Source organism: Lathamus discolor, chromosome 13 (genome assembly GCF_037157495.1).
Source record: "Lathamus discolor isolate bLatDis1 chromosome 13, bLatDis1.hap1, whole genome shotgun sequence".
NCBI lineage: Eukaryota > Metazoa > Chordata > Aves > Psittaciformes > Psittacidae > Lathamus > Lathamus discolor.
The window spans coordinates 5762738-5778604 of NC_088896.1; the positions used below are offsets into that span (position 1 = coordinate 5762738).

The 15867-nt window shown below is 48.6% G+C and overlaps 1 protein-coding gene across 2 annotated transcripts in view; it reads right to left on the reverse strand.

The window, feature by feature from the left end:
• Positions 1–6081: 6081 nt before the first annotated feature.
• Positions 6082–15867, reverse strand: part of TEKT3 (tektin 3) — a 70077-nt gene continuing 60291 nt past the window's right edge. Inside the window, exons 2-10 of one of the 2 annotated variants that reach the window (XM_065693520.1) lie at positions 13089–13701; positions 12463–12546; positions 10820–10890; positions 10434–10577; positions 8967–9189; positions 8141–8295; positions 7032–7119; positions 6330–6382; positions 6082–6101 (exon numbers count right to left, since the gene is read on the reverse strand). In XM_065693520.1, the coding sequence (XP_065549592.1) occupies positions 6359–6382; positions 7032–7119; positions 8141–8295; positions 8967–9189; positions 10434–10577; positions 10820–10890; positions 12463–12546; positions 13089–13667 (1368 nt within the window). In that variant the 5' untranslated portion in view covers positions 13668–13701 and the 3' untranslated portion in view covers positions 6082–6101; positions 6330–6358. Of the gene's footprint in view, positions 6102–6329; positions 6383–6784; positions 7120–8140; positions 8296–8966; positions 9190–10433; positions 10578–10819; positions 10891–12462; positions 12547–13088; positions 13702–15867 lie in introns of those variants that run through there. The other variant, XM_065693519.1, reaches the window with a different exon arrangement.

Below are 15867 nucleotides of genomic sequence, written 5' to 3' on the forward strand. Positions count from 1 at the left end.
GTGGGGAGCCTCCGCTGCTCACCCAGCCCAGGGAAGGAGCGCGGTGGCGGCGGCTCTGCCCCGCTCCGCTTCCCGGAGCAGCTGTGCGTGGCCGTGGGGGGGGGGGTCCCTGCGTGTCCTAGGGTGGCCCCCGTCCCCGAGGTGCGAGGCTGCGGGAGGTCTGTGAGACCCTGCTCAGGGATCCGTGGGGCAGGATTTGGGGAATGAAGTCCAAGGGAACATCATCTCTGATGCACACAAGTGAGGCTGTGTCCAGGGGAGTGATACCTTTGCGATTTGCTCCTGCTGTGGGCACTGTGATTCTGGCCCTTGGGCTGGAGGGTTTTAGCACCTGAAAGGAGCTGAGTGACTTTTTGCTAAATGGAGGGTGAGATCTTCCAGAATGCTGGAGGATGGAGGTGCCTGGGGAGGCTGCACTCGGTTCAGCAGCCTTCACTCATTCCTCAGTCTGTTGTAATAAACTTCTCCCAAGGACCTGCACGCTCCTGGGAGTCCTGAGCACCAGCACTAACCTCCCCATCACCTCTCAACACACCAGCTCCAAACTAGTCCTGCTTTGCTGCAGAGACGAGGGGGTTCGGCATCCAGACACTGAAACTGAATCTTGGGAGGAAAAAGGGAAGAGGAGCGTGCTTGGCTCCCTCCTCCTGGCAAGCAGAGCCTGTTCCCTGCAGCACAGGCTCTGGCTTGGCTCCTCCGCGCTTGCGTAAGTGGTCCCATCACACGCATTAGGCAGCAAGTGGGAGTTCAGAGCACTCTGGGGGTGGGAGGAGATTGGCCAGTGGCCGAAACAAGGTCCCCAGCCTCACGCTGTGCTCAAGCCCCTGTTTCAGTACATGCCTGCATGTCCCGTCGCGATGCCAAACCGTGCTCTAGCAGCACCAGCTCTGCCTTGTGCCCAGCCTGGGTCCTCCAAAGGATGCGGTTTGCTCTCCCCTCTGAAAAGCACCCACCCGTTTCCCTGCTGCTGCCACCCCTCTGCGTCACCCTGTGATGCTCCACACGCCGGCGGGAGCCAGTGCCATCCGTGACTGCAAGCTGCAGAGGGCTAAAACATCTGGACCAACATCAGTACATTCCTCTCTAATGAGGCTATTTCGGGCTCTCTTGCCTCTGTGAGTTGAGCGCCTGTGCTGCGTTCAGAGCAGAAGGAGCCACCATTCTCGGGGCTGTGCAGACAAGGAGTGAGAAGGGGCAGCTCCTCTCTGAATATGGGAGAGCAAAACCACCTCGGCTCCAGCTCTGAAAACTGCCAAAAGCAGCTTTTTGAGCACGGGAGAAAGATCTGAAACTCAAATCAGGAAACAAAGTAGCCTGTGGGTAATAATAAAGCCCGGTTTGGCTGAGAGTTGTAGATTAGAAACAGTGGAGGAAGCCCAGAGAGAAGAGCACAGCATTCCCGTGCTCCTCAGACACTTTCCTTCTTGGAAAGGTGCATTGTCCAAACAGAGCAGGGCCTTGGAAAAACATGTGCTGAGCATGTGCTGTGATGGCAGCGCTGGTGATGGGGGTCTGTGCTGATCCAGGGAGCATGGTGAGTTCACGTGGAGCTCATCTCTGTGCCTTCCATCAATTGGAGGTGATGGATGGCCACTGGCCAAGCTGTAAGATGAGAAAGTGGGGACGTACACAGCAAAGCCTTTGAGGAACTGCTGGAGAGACAACATCAGTACTGGACCTAACATGGCCAGAGCATCACACAGTGCTACCCATCAAGTTGCTCCAAAGCTGCCCTAGCTCCTTGTCCATCTGAGTATGGCTGGCAATGGTCATCACTGCCTAAATAAAAGCAGGCGCCACAATACATTTGAAAACTGGTTTGTGTACAAACCAGACTGGCCACAGGCTGTGCTGGGAACAGTGTAAGATTGATGGGTTGTCTAAACACTGGGTAAAAACGTGGATTTCTCACTTTGAGTCTGTTCCATGGGATCACTTAAAACTTACAATGCTTCAGCTTGAGCTTCTAGACTGAAATAACAAGAATTCAGAAGGGACAGTGGGTTCTGTGTTACTTTAAGGGACAGTGATGGACTTTGTGGACTGCTGAAAAAGGTCTACATTTCATTTCACTCTGGCTGAGGCATCATGGGCTCTGACAGCAGTCCAGCAGACATGTACACCAACCATTCCACTCCCCAGCGCAGGTGAACGAAACCACTCTTAAGCATTTTCAAGCTACACAAAAAGACAAGTTTTTCTCTGGATGTCTTCTTGGGGATGAACTTGTTTAACATCAAGATTTTGCTCTGTCATCACAATTTTAGGGCCTCGCTTCCTGTTCCCTACCCTGGTGATGAAGACCATTAGGATTTGAAATGTAAAGGGGAAGGGACAGAAATCTGACTGCCCCTAGTGAGCCTGCAGCTCATAATGGATAATGGGGGGGGGGGGGGGGGGGGGGGGCAGCGGAATCCTGTTTCCAAACAGCTGTGTAATTAGGAAAAGAAGAAGAGCAAGATATGGTTTGAATTGCATTTTACGGAGACTTATAGTGCCCCATATATATATATATATATATATACACACATATGTATATATATATATGCCCATCCATATATATACAAATGCACATAGAGAGAAACAACTGTCTATTTCCAGCTCAAGGGCTCTCTCCACCGCGAGAGCACAGCCCCTGCTGGCAGCAAGTGCAGGGCTCAGAGGGCTGCCAGGGTCTTGCCCTTTCCCCAGCACACAGAGGGGCATGCACCAAGCTGGGTCTCGGCCAGGCAGGAGGCAGCTGCTGTGCCCAAGGAAGTGCCAGTGCAAGGGGAATGGGCCTTTTCTGCACTGTTTGGGTCAAAATGCACTGAGAGAGTGTGGGTTTTACCTTTTCTGGTCGAGCCGCTGGCATGGCTATCCGAAAAGCCACTTCAAGCATGAAAAAACGAGGAGGGGAGGCATTTATATTGAGCAGACTTCTAAAACAAGAGGTTTAATATGTCTTGGAGACATTTACTTCCTTTTCCTGACATTTGCTTTCCACCAAACCAAGAGGAATTTACGAAACGTTTTAGTCCTGTCTGCATTCATACCCAAAACCCAATGTCATCCAACTTCTTGCTTTCAGCTCCAAAGCAGTTGTCGTCACTGACAGTCAGGCTGAAATCACTGGAGAAAATCCCACTGGCTTCAATGAAACCAAAATTTACCCACTGACTCCAAAACCCCAATGAAACCAACTGAGCTTCCCAAGTGGGACATGATTCTGTGTCAGAACATAGATGCTTTCAGACACTGTGATTTGTGCTCATCTCCTGCACGCTGACAGCATATAGAAGGACATAACCCACTATGAGCTCCGGTGTTGAACCTACAAATTTAAGCCAGCTTTGAGCCACCTTTTTTGCCCAAGCTATTGAGTTTTACACCTTTGGGTTCAGCATTTCCAGGGCTGGTCCTTTTTTCAGCCTCCTCTGTGGTCCCAACAGTGGCTACTGATGCTGTGAGGGTGATGGAGCTCCATCCCCTGCAGCTCCCTGTTAAGGGACACAGTGATGCTGCAAGTCTGCATGGGCTTGAAGAACTGGATCAAGACCATGTGAAACAAATCCATGGGGGGATATTAAATTCAAGGACAGCCCTGTCAGCTCAGGAAGTCCTTGAGATACTAATTGCTGGAAGCTGGGAAAGTGGACTGGGAAAGTATCACAGAGGGCTTGCCTTGTCCTGGTGATTTTATCTAAGCATCTCCTACTGGCTCTGTTAGAGGCTGAATCCAGCGCTTGCTGGACTTTGGTCTGAGCTAGCACAGGCATTTCTATGACCCTATTTTCCTTATTTTTTTTCCTCAGCATTTTGCCAAAGTTTTCTCCATTTTTTCCTTTTTATTTTTTTTTCTTCCATAATAATCGTGAGTTTGGGGTTTTTTCCTGACTACTGATGCTGTTTTGGGAATTCTCTCTCCCTTGAGCATAAAAATCTGCATTAGTTATGCAATATACCATTAACACGGGGTTTTGGCAAGCTTTCATTTCACCCACATTCATAACAGAGTCCTCCGGGGCATTCAGTAGTTTTTCTTTCCTTAGACAAGAAGTCTTGATAGACTGGCCTTGACTGTTCAACTGGATCCCGGACTGACATGAAGCTCAGCTTGCATGAAGCAACGCTGTCCTGGCTTTATTATTTCCTTTCCTCCAGTCAGTAAACGATCAGTTTACAAACCTGGCCCTGCAGGGTTTATTGGGATGATGCAGGAGGGTGGGAATATGGCTGTGGGATGCAAAGGAATTTCTACAAACTAACTCTCTCAGCAGCTTGGCTGATAAGGGCAGCAATAAACCAGTAAAAGCAGGCACCGCATTCTTCAGCCTGAAGGCATTTGAAAGAAAGGAAACATCACATCAGTGTAGAAAGGCCGCTGAGGCAAATGGGGGTTCTACTTACAAGTGATCTGTGAAAACAAATCATATAATGGTGCAAAAGGATCTTGTGCATCAGAAGGAGGAAGGCAGGACAGGATGGTTGTTTAATGCCCCTGGTATATACCTCAACCATAGAGGCTGCTCAGCTGCACCCCCAAAACCAACCCTGCCATGACTGAACCGAGCAGTTCAGTCATGGGAGGCAAATCCATCCCTGAGCCGGAGATCCTGCCACAAGCCATGTGTCTGTTGGAATTTCCCACACATCCCTCTCCCTAGAGACCCACTTTACAGGAGCTCCATGGCAGGGCTGGCTCCCGTCATGGGATGCGCCCAGGACACAGTGCAAGAGGGGAAAAAGAAGACTCAGACTGAAGCACATGCGGCATTAGACAATCAAAGTGCTTGGGGGGGATTTCAGAGTATCAGTTACCAGAAGAAGTAACATCAATATCGTCGACTTGTGGAAAACTGGCTTGGATGGAATGAAACCCCAAAGGGACCAGGGAATTCTCTAACGTCTGGGAAATTTGCTGCAGGAAAGTGGGAAATGTTTGTGAAAGAAATGAGAGAAGCTGAACTGAAATTCCTCTGGTCACAGCTCAAATGGAGGAAAGAAAAGCAGTGCCAATGTTGTGTAAAGAGGCATCGTGGGCAGGACAAGATAACATTTAGTTGGGCAACTGCGACGCTACATAAATGCTGTCTATTAGGAGAAAGCCTTAAAGGAGTCAGGCTACCAGGAAGGATGAGTGTTTGGGGGGCTCTGAAAGCAAAACTGGAGAAGAGACTTTGGGTGCTGACTGTTACTGATGTGCCTTTGCAGTAAAACAGAACTCGGCTATTTCATGACTCAAAACTGAAGGTGGAAGTGAAACAAATGTGGAGCTGCCGCTGATGCCAGGACTTTGCCCAAGTTTCTTAAAGGCTCGTGCTTTTCAGAAGGGGACTGCAGGTGCCTCTGCTTCCCAATGCTCAGCTGGCAACAAATGTGCAGGGCCCATTTCTCAAATAAGAAAACAGTTCTGCCTGGAAAGCAGCCATCTGGAGCAGGGCTTCAAAAGAGCAGCAACACAGCCAAAATCACCAGGGTCTGTGGAAGCCTTCAGTAAATGAGCACGGGGAGAGTAGCAGCACAAAGGCTTGCAAGGATGCTAACGAAAACTGCAAGTCCTGATGGTTCAGTATGCCAAAGGCTTGCTTTGGGATAAGTGGAGAAAGGGAAGGTGTGATGAGCTGCACTGTTTTTCCTGCTTATGGCTTTATGTTCTCTCTGGAAAGGGTGGCTGCTGTCTCCAATGGGCTCCAGCTCCAAGATACACACAAAATAGAGGAAATCTATTTTTAGTCTCCATGAGACAGATGTGCTAGCAAAAAACATGGTTAAAAAGACAATTGCTTCCTGTTTAGGGCTGCTGCTGTGAAGGGAGATCCTGGCGAGATGCTGAGGCCGGGTAGGGCATGGGCGCAGGTTACAGCTCTCCTTGGGAGAGCAGAAGGGCAGGTCTGACTGGAGCTGTGCTGCGAGATGGAGTGATCTGGGGATGCGAGACAAGGAAAGATGCTCTCAGCTCCTGAGAATTCCCCATACTGGGCCAGGAGGTCCATGCCCTGGATTCCTGAGGGAGGAGAAGGGACTTGAGCTTCTGCTCCTTTGGGATTCTTGGTGCTTGCAGGCTTTAGGCTGAGCTCAACTCCGCTTTGGTTTAAAGATTCAAGAGTGTTTAAGCGAGCCTAAGGAGACAATTTGCAAAGTGAATTTCATGCTGAACCTCAGGTGGATCAAAGACTTACCCCTCTGAAAGTTCAAACACTTGGTAAAATAGGTCTGATTTGCAACAAGAGACCAGGTACCGTGGCAACTGGGCAAGACTGATGCCTTTCTTTATCTTCAAAGTGCTTTGGTGCTTCCCCCAGCAAACTACATGCAAGAGGTTAGATTGGGGACCAATCCATACTCACCAAAGTGAAACCCACAGCAGTTTCTTCAGTCAGCTGGTTGAAAGTCCTTCCTCCTTTGAAGAAATTTAGGCAGCATTTAAATTCTTTCTTAAAATTAAGAAATTAGCATTAGAAATCAGCTTAAAATGCAGGTTTTTCTGTTTAGGAACAGAACACACTGCAATGCTGCACCATTAAAAATGCATTATGGATGTCAACAGTTAATTACTCTGACAAGCAGCTTTACTTCCCCTTCAGACAGCCTCAAAAGGAGGAAGGCATGGAAGTTTTTCCCCTAAAATCACAGACTGCAAGCGTAGGAATGAATCCCCAGGGGTGGATTTACTCTCTTTCATACAGGGTATTTTCAACTATTTTCTGGCAGTGGAAAGAGACAAAAACAAAGGAAAAAGAAATAATCCTGATAAACCATAGAACACACCAAGTGATAGTTTAATCTCTACTCAGGGCTGCCATCAGGAAGGGAAAGTTTAATAGTGTGTTTTGGAAGCATCTTGGCAAAACTGGGAATGCGTGCTAGCAAAACTGGGAATGTCTCTGGCTGCAGGTACTGTGAGTTTGGCAGAGCCCAGCCTAAACATAACCCATCAGCCGTGGAATGATGGGAAAGGTCTTGCGCATCCCCATGCACTTCTCCTGGTCAATGAAGAGGGAGTTGGCTTTGACAGCCAGGTCATGCTCCAGGATCGACTTGGCACGAACCAGTGTTTGCAGCATGTCCTCGGCATCTCTCAGCCGCTGGTGAAGGTTCTGAATTGTCTCATCAAGTTCATAGACCTCATTGACAAGGCTGGAAGACAGCAAGAAAGCCCATTAACAGTCCTGTCACAGGGGTGGCTTCCACCATGCTGCTGCTAACAGGAACCTTGGGCACAGGGTTTCCCCCTTCAGCCTGTTCAGACTCTGACCCCCCATTTCTGCCTGATGCATGGGAAAGATGAGGGCAGAGCTCCTCTGGACGTCAGTGGGGAGGCATGGTTTGCTCTATGGCTTTAGCAATGCACAGCCACATCTCCCCGTGCAGATCATGCCACCGAGAAGAGTGATGTGGATTCCTGTTTGCTTTTTCGGGTTTGTTGGTTCACCTTCCTGGATTTCCCTGTTCAAGGGTCCTCCCTGCACCTATAGGTGCACACATAGTGGAAAAGGACAGCTGGGAAAGGCTAAAAGTGAACGTGAAACAAGTGTATGATGGAAGACACAGTGGTGCGTTGGAGATGCTCAACAAGCTGGGTTTAAATCGCCTTTGGAAAGAGGCTTCCCATAAAGCCATGCCCAGAGGGCTCCAGGAGATGTGAGGCTTGGGGTCCCTCACAGGGGGTGCTGCTGGGCACTCAGGGAAGCCTGCTTCTCCACAGCCCCTTGGGGTGCAATCCCAAAATGCTCACAATGTCCTTGAAAGGATTTCCAGTGTCCCCAAGGGATGGTAGAACAACCCTTACTGCTTCTCCATATGGTGCACCCTTTCTTGCAGTTACCCAAAAGGAAGGAGCTAAATGCTGTCAGCACGAGCCTGGTGGAGAATAAAGGGCTTATCCATCAAAACTGAGCACTCCAGTCACTGGGAAGCAGGCAGGAAAGAAGATGAGGTTTACCCAAGTGGGAAAAACTCAGCCCCTGATGAAGTGGCATCAGGCTGGACCCAGCCATGGTGTACGATCTCTGTGGCTGCAGAGCACCCAAAGGCTGGGATACCTGCTCACTGCTTCTGGTCATATCAATGAGCCTATAGAAGGACTATTTAGGAAAATAAATAAAACCACTTTTGTCACCCAGTGATGCTCCCTGGGGACCCTGTGCTCCTGCCTTACCGGAGCTGGGGAGGGTCCCGGCACAGCTCCATGTTTGGTCTCCGTGTGCGCTCATCCAGCCGGGTCTGAGCCACTTTTAACGGAGCTCCTTTGTCCCGAATGGCTTTGTGGATGGCTGCTATGTTCATCTCAAGCTGAAAGATTTCCTGCAGAGTCTGGCGTGGAAAACAAGCACGTGCATAAATTAAGAATAAGAAATAATAAATTAAAAATAACATTCTCAAGTGACAAAATCATTTCCCTTTTCTCTTGTCTGTCTGCCTGCAGGAAAAGCTATGTTCAATAAGCAAACCCTGGGCTCAAACCATTGTCACTCTGCCACATATCAAGGCACAGATCCAGAAGAGATTTCTCTTCAGGAAAAGCCATTCATTGGTGTTGCTGTCACATCAGAGGAGGGTTTGGAATAGTGATGGATCTATTGAATTACCAGCTTCCTAAAATTACTGCTTGCAGGAACTGATCATCCGTCAATAGCAGCTAACAGAGGGAAAGTTTTTAATGGGTCCTCATTTAAGGATGTGGCATCAGTCTGCAGTGCTCCAAGCCCAGTCTCTGCTCGGTTCATCAATACTGTGTTGAGCACTTTCCAGGAAGATTTCAATCAGACCCACTGGCCAGAGCCAGGTGCCCATCACTGATCTCTGCTTGGCAGAGAAAACGCAGGGATAACCATGCAGCAAACTCATAGTGCTGAGACTGAAAGCATGTCCTTGGGGGAGAAGAAAGCTTGTGAACCTCACACAGGCTGAAATAACTACCAGGAGATGCAATCAGCATCACTGGATATGATGGTGTCACACCAAAAGGGAGGAATTCAGGCTACCTTGGCCAGGTGAGTCTGAATCTTGCTCTTGGCATCTGCTATCTCGGCGATGCGGTTGGTGAAGGCGACGTTGACCGTGTTGAACTGGCTCCACATCTCATCGGCCGTCACTGCCAGCAGGGCCTCGATGTTGTCCCGCACCTTGGCAGAGGCTGCCCGGTCATTCTGGGAGCGGAAGATGTTGGTGTCTGTAAACTTGGCCCATGTCTCTGGCACCGTGATCCTGGGAGGAGAAAGGAGAAGCCCCAGTGAGCCAATGGGCAGGCATAGGCCCTGCCATGGGGCCAGTGTGGTTAAATGTAGATTAAATCTGTGCTCTTTATTCGACCAGATGAAAGTGAAACATCTGGACACTATTTGTTCAGTAACACTTATCAAATGATGACATGCTCACAAGGACAGCTGTGGTACTTATGAAAGCTCAAACGAAAGATTTTCCCAGAAAAAATAGAGATATTAATCAGGGCTCATATTTACACATTCGAGGCATTGAAGTGCCAAGTGATTCCCAGCCACACAACAACGCACAGTCGATCCGTTTTGCTCATAACTCATCTCAGTTTCACACTAAACCGAGTGAGCATTAGATAATATTCCATTCCCTGTCTGTGCATTCAGGATGAAGCTCACGCCTGTGCAATAGTCCAGAACAAGGTCAACAAAAGACTTAAATACCACATAAGCTCCATTTAAAACATGCTGATTCTCTGCACTTTTTACCCCCCTCTGAATTTTAGCATAAATCCTTTGCAATTTATTTGCCTGTCTAAATATGTCTGAGCTCCACTGTTAATAATTATTCAAACATTAGAAAAATTGAATCAATCTATGCCCCGCCATAAACTGCATGTGTCTGTGTGAGCAGCAGAGTTATTCCCTCAGCCCTTTGTCACTTAGGACATATCCCTGCGAGTGCTGGTTGAGGTCATCATTCATTTACTGCAGAGCCAAAGCCAAATTCCTGGCACCCAAAAGCAGCTGAACTCTGTCCCAGGACTGTGCTCTCTATTTCTTTATCTCCTGTGTCATTTCGGCTCCCTGCCAGGCCCTCTCCAAGCAGGGGTGAACCCCCCTGACTTTACGTCAATGACAAGCACTAAGGCAAGCACTGACACATCCTTGAAATATGCATTAACTTAATGAGCTGTGCAGAGGTGCTGGGCTGAATTTATTTTACAGGCTGATCTCTGAACCCTGATATAATGTTTAATTAGGCGGGACTCTCTTTCGATGGGATATTCGACTTGCTTTTGCCTGCAGGATGTTCAGCATCCAGCTGAAAGCAGAGGGCTGTTCTCCCATTATGTTGAGTGTAGAGAAAGGTGGGCGTCTCCAAGCAGGATGGATGTGCCATGCATAGACACATGCCTTTATAGCGGGCTGGTGGAAACGAGTTCCCTGCTAAGGAGAGGCACCGTGTCCCTTGGGGCCGGCTTGACACCCGTGTGCTGCCCAGTGTGTACTCACGTGGCATCAACCCGCTCCACCCCTCCATAGTAGCTGATCCCATCGGAGGTGTTCCTCAGGTGGTGGCACTTGTCATCGATGCGGTGGGCCGCCTGCTTGTTGGCCAGGTCCCTCTCCAGGTCGTGCTGGGCCCCCCTGTTGGACCTTCAACACACAAACACCAGCCATCAGTGGGGAAGCTTGGGTGGAATGGTTTCCTTCCTACCCCTTTCCCCACAGCTCTCGCCTGGACAGCTATGTGCTCCCACAAGCATCACTGCCAGCGTCCCATGGAGCCCGCAGGGGTTTTGTGTCTGCAGAGTGTGGGTAGAGGTAGGGGTCTGCTGGGGGTGCACATTAGAACTGCAAATCAGCCCTGCAGCGTGAGAGAAGGAGCTCCTCCTTACATGAGCTGGGCTTTCGCCTTAGCCAGGTGCTGCTGCATCCTCTCCTGGCAGGACTTGATGATGTCGACTTCCTGGGCAAAGGCAAAGCATGATCCCATCAGTGCCCATGCTCAGTCCTCATGGCCACACTCATCCCCTCACGCCTCTTCAACCTCACACACAGAAAGAATTTGCCTGCTTGTCTTTCTGCCCGTAACAGACAGGTAGGGAATGGAGAAAATGCCCCCCAACCCCAGCGCACCCACTTGTGCAGCTGAGGCTGTGCATAGCAACCAGGAGGGGACAGGAGGGTGCTGTGGTTGCTGCCATGACCTCTGAATTTGCTTTCTGGGTAGGTTGCCAACTGGTTTTTCATCTTGACATCAGTGTCAGGTCCTGGTTAGTTCCACTATAAGGAGACAGGGACAGATCCTGACTCGATAGGAACAAGCACAGTGGTTTCCTGCACCAACAGCCCTACCCATCCTCATCCCAAATCTGCCCTTTCTGCTCCCAAAATGTTTTCCTCCCCATGAGAAATGGGACAAGAGGAGAGGAACTTTATTTTGGTGTAAATCCCCAGTCACTTCTAAGTAGCACTAAGCTCCACTGGAGGAAGCCATGTGTTGCTCTCAGCCCATTTGACTTCAGCACAAATCTATGTATTTGAGAAGCCCCAGCAACCAGAGGCGGATGATTAGTGCTCCAAAACCAGGAATTTTTAAGCCCTCCTGTCTGCATTATCCAGCTGAAAAACACAGCCTAAATGCATCCCAAACACTTAAACCCCAAAATGCCATTATGGAGATACCAGCTTTGATTATTTTCCTAAAATCTCATGACCTTTAATTTAATCTTTTAATTTGTTAGGGCCTGACTCATAAGAAAAGATCTTCTAATGGAGCAGTGGCTTCACAGTCCCAGGGGCCGCAATTTCCTCCCCAGTTTCGTGCTGCCTTTGCAGTGATTGTATTTCACTGTACCCTGCATTAGGATCCCATCTTCTGTGCCAGCTCTCAGCATGTTCGGTTTTTATACATAATTTAAAGCAGACTATATAAAGGCAAGCAGGAGTGCACGTTTTTATGGTCTCTATAAAATCCATTGCCTGAGCACACATAGTCCTATTGCAGCCACACTGCTCTGAGCAAAGCAAAGCTAAGCTGGGGGTAGATGTAATATCTTTTATTAGAGCAGCTAATATAGTTGGCAAAAGCAGACAAGCTGTCGGGCACACACTGTCGTCTCCATATCTGTGTGTGCATGTGTGTTAAATATATATAGATATATGCATGGGATATAGATATAGACATACATCATACGTATGTGATATGGATACATATAGATCTGTGCTGGCAGGGCTCTAAAAGGCAGGACAGACTCATAAATTCCCTAAAGAGGGACAGAGGACCCCAATATGTTACACAAGCACACAGCTTGTTTTCAGCTATTCCTTCCTCCCCAAGGGCAAGCCTTGCCTGCTCTGCATGTTCATGCTGCGGCATGGGGGAACACGGCCCCAGTCCAGTGGATTTTGGGGGTTTGAAGAGTTTTTAGCACCTCACCAGCATTAGGGAGCCAATGAGGGATCGGGGCTGCAAAATGTATTTAGGGTAGTTTAGGTAAAAATAACTTTAACACATGATCTGTGTTGCCAAACTTACTCTGAAGAGCTGTTTCTCCACCTCATCATGGACAAGGTCAATGCCCATCCTCTTCTCCCGGTGAAGCAAGCACTCCCGAGCAACCTGTTGAGGACATGCATCAGTGCCAGTGCTCCCTATAGGGATGGTCCCCATGTCAAATAATGTAAGAAAAGAGATTATGGATGGGCACAGAGACAACATCATGGCTTAAAACGTACCCAGGGGAGATGGTTTAGCTGACAATGAGCAACCCAGCTGCAGCATCAGCATTAAATCAACATGAGGGAGCACACGTGTCCCTGGTGCAACCACAGCTGAATGCAGGGACCTGTGTCAGGCTTGACGCTGACCTCTCCAGAGCCTTGTAGTAGGACATGGGCTTTTGTCTCCCAAACCAGGGTTTTGGATATACTGATTATAAAAATATTTGGTTAAGCAAATACTGTTCTGATGTGCTCAGCATGTGCTGAGAGGGGATGCAGCAGATGGCAAGGGATTTGTTTATTACAAACGTAACTAATGGTCTCTTAATAAAAGCTTTCTAGATGTTACAGAGCTGTAATGAAACTTAATCAGATGTTTGAACGGCTGCAGATGTTTTAGCTGTAGGTTACAGCCTGCAGCCCGTTGGACAAGGTGCTTACCTGGAGAGGGGCCTCCGTCTCAGTCAAGGCTCTCTCCAGTCGTTTCTTCACATCTGTGAGAGCCCTGGTCTCCTTGATCATCTCATCCAGCTCATGGCAGAGCTCGGACTTCCAGAATCCTATATCGTTGACACGTACTCCCAGGTTTTTGGTGCTCTCTCCCTGGGTTTTCATTGTCTGCTGATGTTTATCCTGAATCATGCGGCAGGTATCATCTCTCAGGCGCTCCGAGTTTTTACGTGAATTCTCCGACTCTTTGTAGTTGGTCATGTTGGACTGGTACCAGTCCTCGGGGGTATAGCGGCTGAAGAGGTCTGTTCTGTTGAAAACAAAAGGCAGCGTCTTGCCAGGGGTTACCCCCTTGGCATATTTGGTAAAGGGAGCCAAAGTTGGGTTGATGGCAGCTGTTTTATAGTAGCTTCTGGGCATCCAGGGGAGGCTGAAGGTCTGAGGCAAAGGGTAGTAAGGAAAACGGTTCTTATAGCTTGAAGCCATGGTGCTTATGGCAGGCAGAAACTTGTTAGGTGTTGATCTTGGATGGGCATGCGTTGCAGTTAAGGGAGAGCCAACCAGCTCCATTCTTGAACACTGCTCTGCTACTCACGTATGCGTCCTGCACAAAGGAGACAGAAGATGACAACCTCACTCGGTAAGCTCCTGCACTTGGGTTACTTCTTACAGCAACATATGCAACTTATAATACAAATAGCAATGCACGCAGCACCCACACATCCCCTGCACAGGCCTAAAACTCTTGAAAGCGAATTCCTTCTGCCAGAATCCCATGCACTTGTATACATAAGGATTTGACTTTGTTGTTAGTATCTAGCATCAGGTCTTGAAATGTGGAGAGAAACAAATCATCTCTGCTAAGGAGAGTGACAGATATTATGCCTTCATCTTCCTTAAATCCGTCAATCCAGTGTAACTGTAGTTGCTGACTCTGGGCTGTTCATTTGTTTCTTTTGGCTGGCGTATCTGCTGATCTTATAGTACTCCAGATACTATTTTCTCTTTAAAAGTTCCATTACCAGCCCTGATAGCTTTGGACACACATCTGCAACCGATACAGCGTGACTGGTGTGTGAGGGACTTCATCTTCATCATCTCTACCTTCAATTGCATTACATGCTCAAGTGAGGAGGCTGCAGGTGAGCTGAGCTTTGCAGGACTATACCCAAATTTGAACGCCCTCTCATGTATTTCAACCTAAAAGGAGCAGCAATCTCTCGGCTTGCAAAGGAAGAAAAATGTCGGTGGTTCACCTGATGTACAATAAATGCACTTGGAAAGGAAATATCCCAGAGTCTTTTCAGAGCAGCTCATAAACACCACCCTTTCAGTAACCCTAAGAGGACTGACCACGCAAGAAGATCTTGCTACCAGTAACGGCATACAGCACTGTGGGTGCTTATTGCTCTTTCCAGATTCAGGTTATCGGTCAGTTAGAATCAGAAATGTAATAAGGGCCATCAAATGTACCTAACACGCCTAATGTGAGGGCACTTGGAGGATATGTTGTGCTCGGTATGAAGCTCTTGTGTGGTTACAGGTATCCCCCACTAGGGCTCTTGCAGCCAGCTGCCGTGTTGCAGGGACATGTCCCTCCGCTAAGATCAGGACACTCGTGTGCTGCAACAAGATCCCTGGATGGGAGTAGGGTTTGATGTGATGCACGTGCTGAATCCTATTTGTTATCGGATGAGATCAACTTTAATCCTGTAAAAGTGGGATGTTTGCATGACATAAACTCACTTTTATTCCAGAACAAAGCAATCACACGACTAGAGGTTTAATTGCTCCTCCTGGCCTACCCTGAGCACTTTGCATCTGTAGGTGAGCTGATTTTAAAATCATAAAACCCTCGGTGAAGAGCGTTTCTTTCATCTTAGTCACCTCTGCAACAAAGAACGCCTCTTTCTGCGCAAGGGCAGGACCAAGGACTCACACTTGCCTACTGGAAAGCTTAAAAGGCAATAGATGGGAGGAGACACACAGAGCCAGGCAGGCTCTGCCTGTGGGCTGCTGTTGCTGTAACCCTCTAATGCCTGACACTCGCAGCTTATTGACTTTCTTGGAGCCATTCCCTTTCACACCAGGCAATGAGCAGACCACACAACACAATTTGTTTTCTAACATCTAGGTATGGGAAGAGGTGACCTAAGAGACTTCTTGTGTCACTGGTGCCTGTAAAGCTGTGATGCGTTCAGATGAAGTGTCTCAAAATGCATCATTAAATAAACATATGGCAAATACAGGAGAATAACTCCTTTAGCTAGGGCAAATTGGAGAAAAATAGGGATGAGTCAGAGGGGAAAAGTGCACAGTTTACAGCTGGGAAATCATTGAACTCTGAGGACTGCAAACTCAAGCCTTGCCCAATTTTGGCCATGCTGGCATGGGCTGCCCCAGTACCTGACTTGAGAGCAGCATAGCTGCAGGCACTGAGTCTCACCCCCAGATCCAGCCTGGCCGAAGAGCCTGTGGGATCAGCAGCGGGAAACTCACACCCTCGCATTTAGCAAAGAAGCTTTCACAAACACGACCCCTCTGAGCCAGTTTGGCAGAACCGAGGACGAAATGTCTGTGCTCAGGTCCAACAAAAACCACTCTGTGTGCTGGTTCCCACAAACCAGTGCCTTCAGCCCTTTTGTCCCTGCTAGGGATAAACTACTGCGCTTGCCCAAGCTTTGCACCACTTATTTATACCTGAGAAACTGCATTCAGAGAGTGGGAGATGTCTCCCCTGGCTGCCACCCCTGGCTCTCACCCCTGTAAA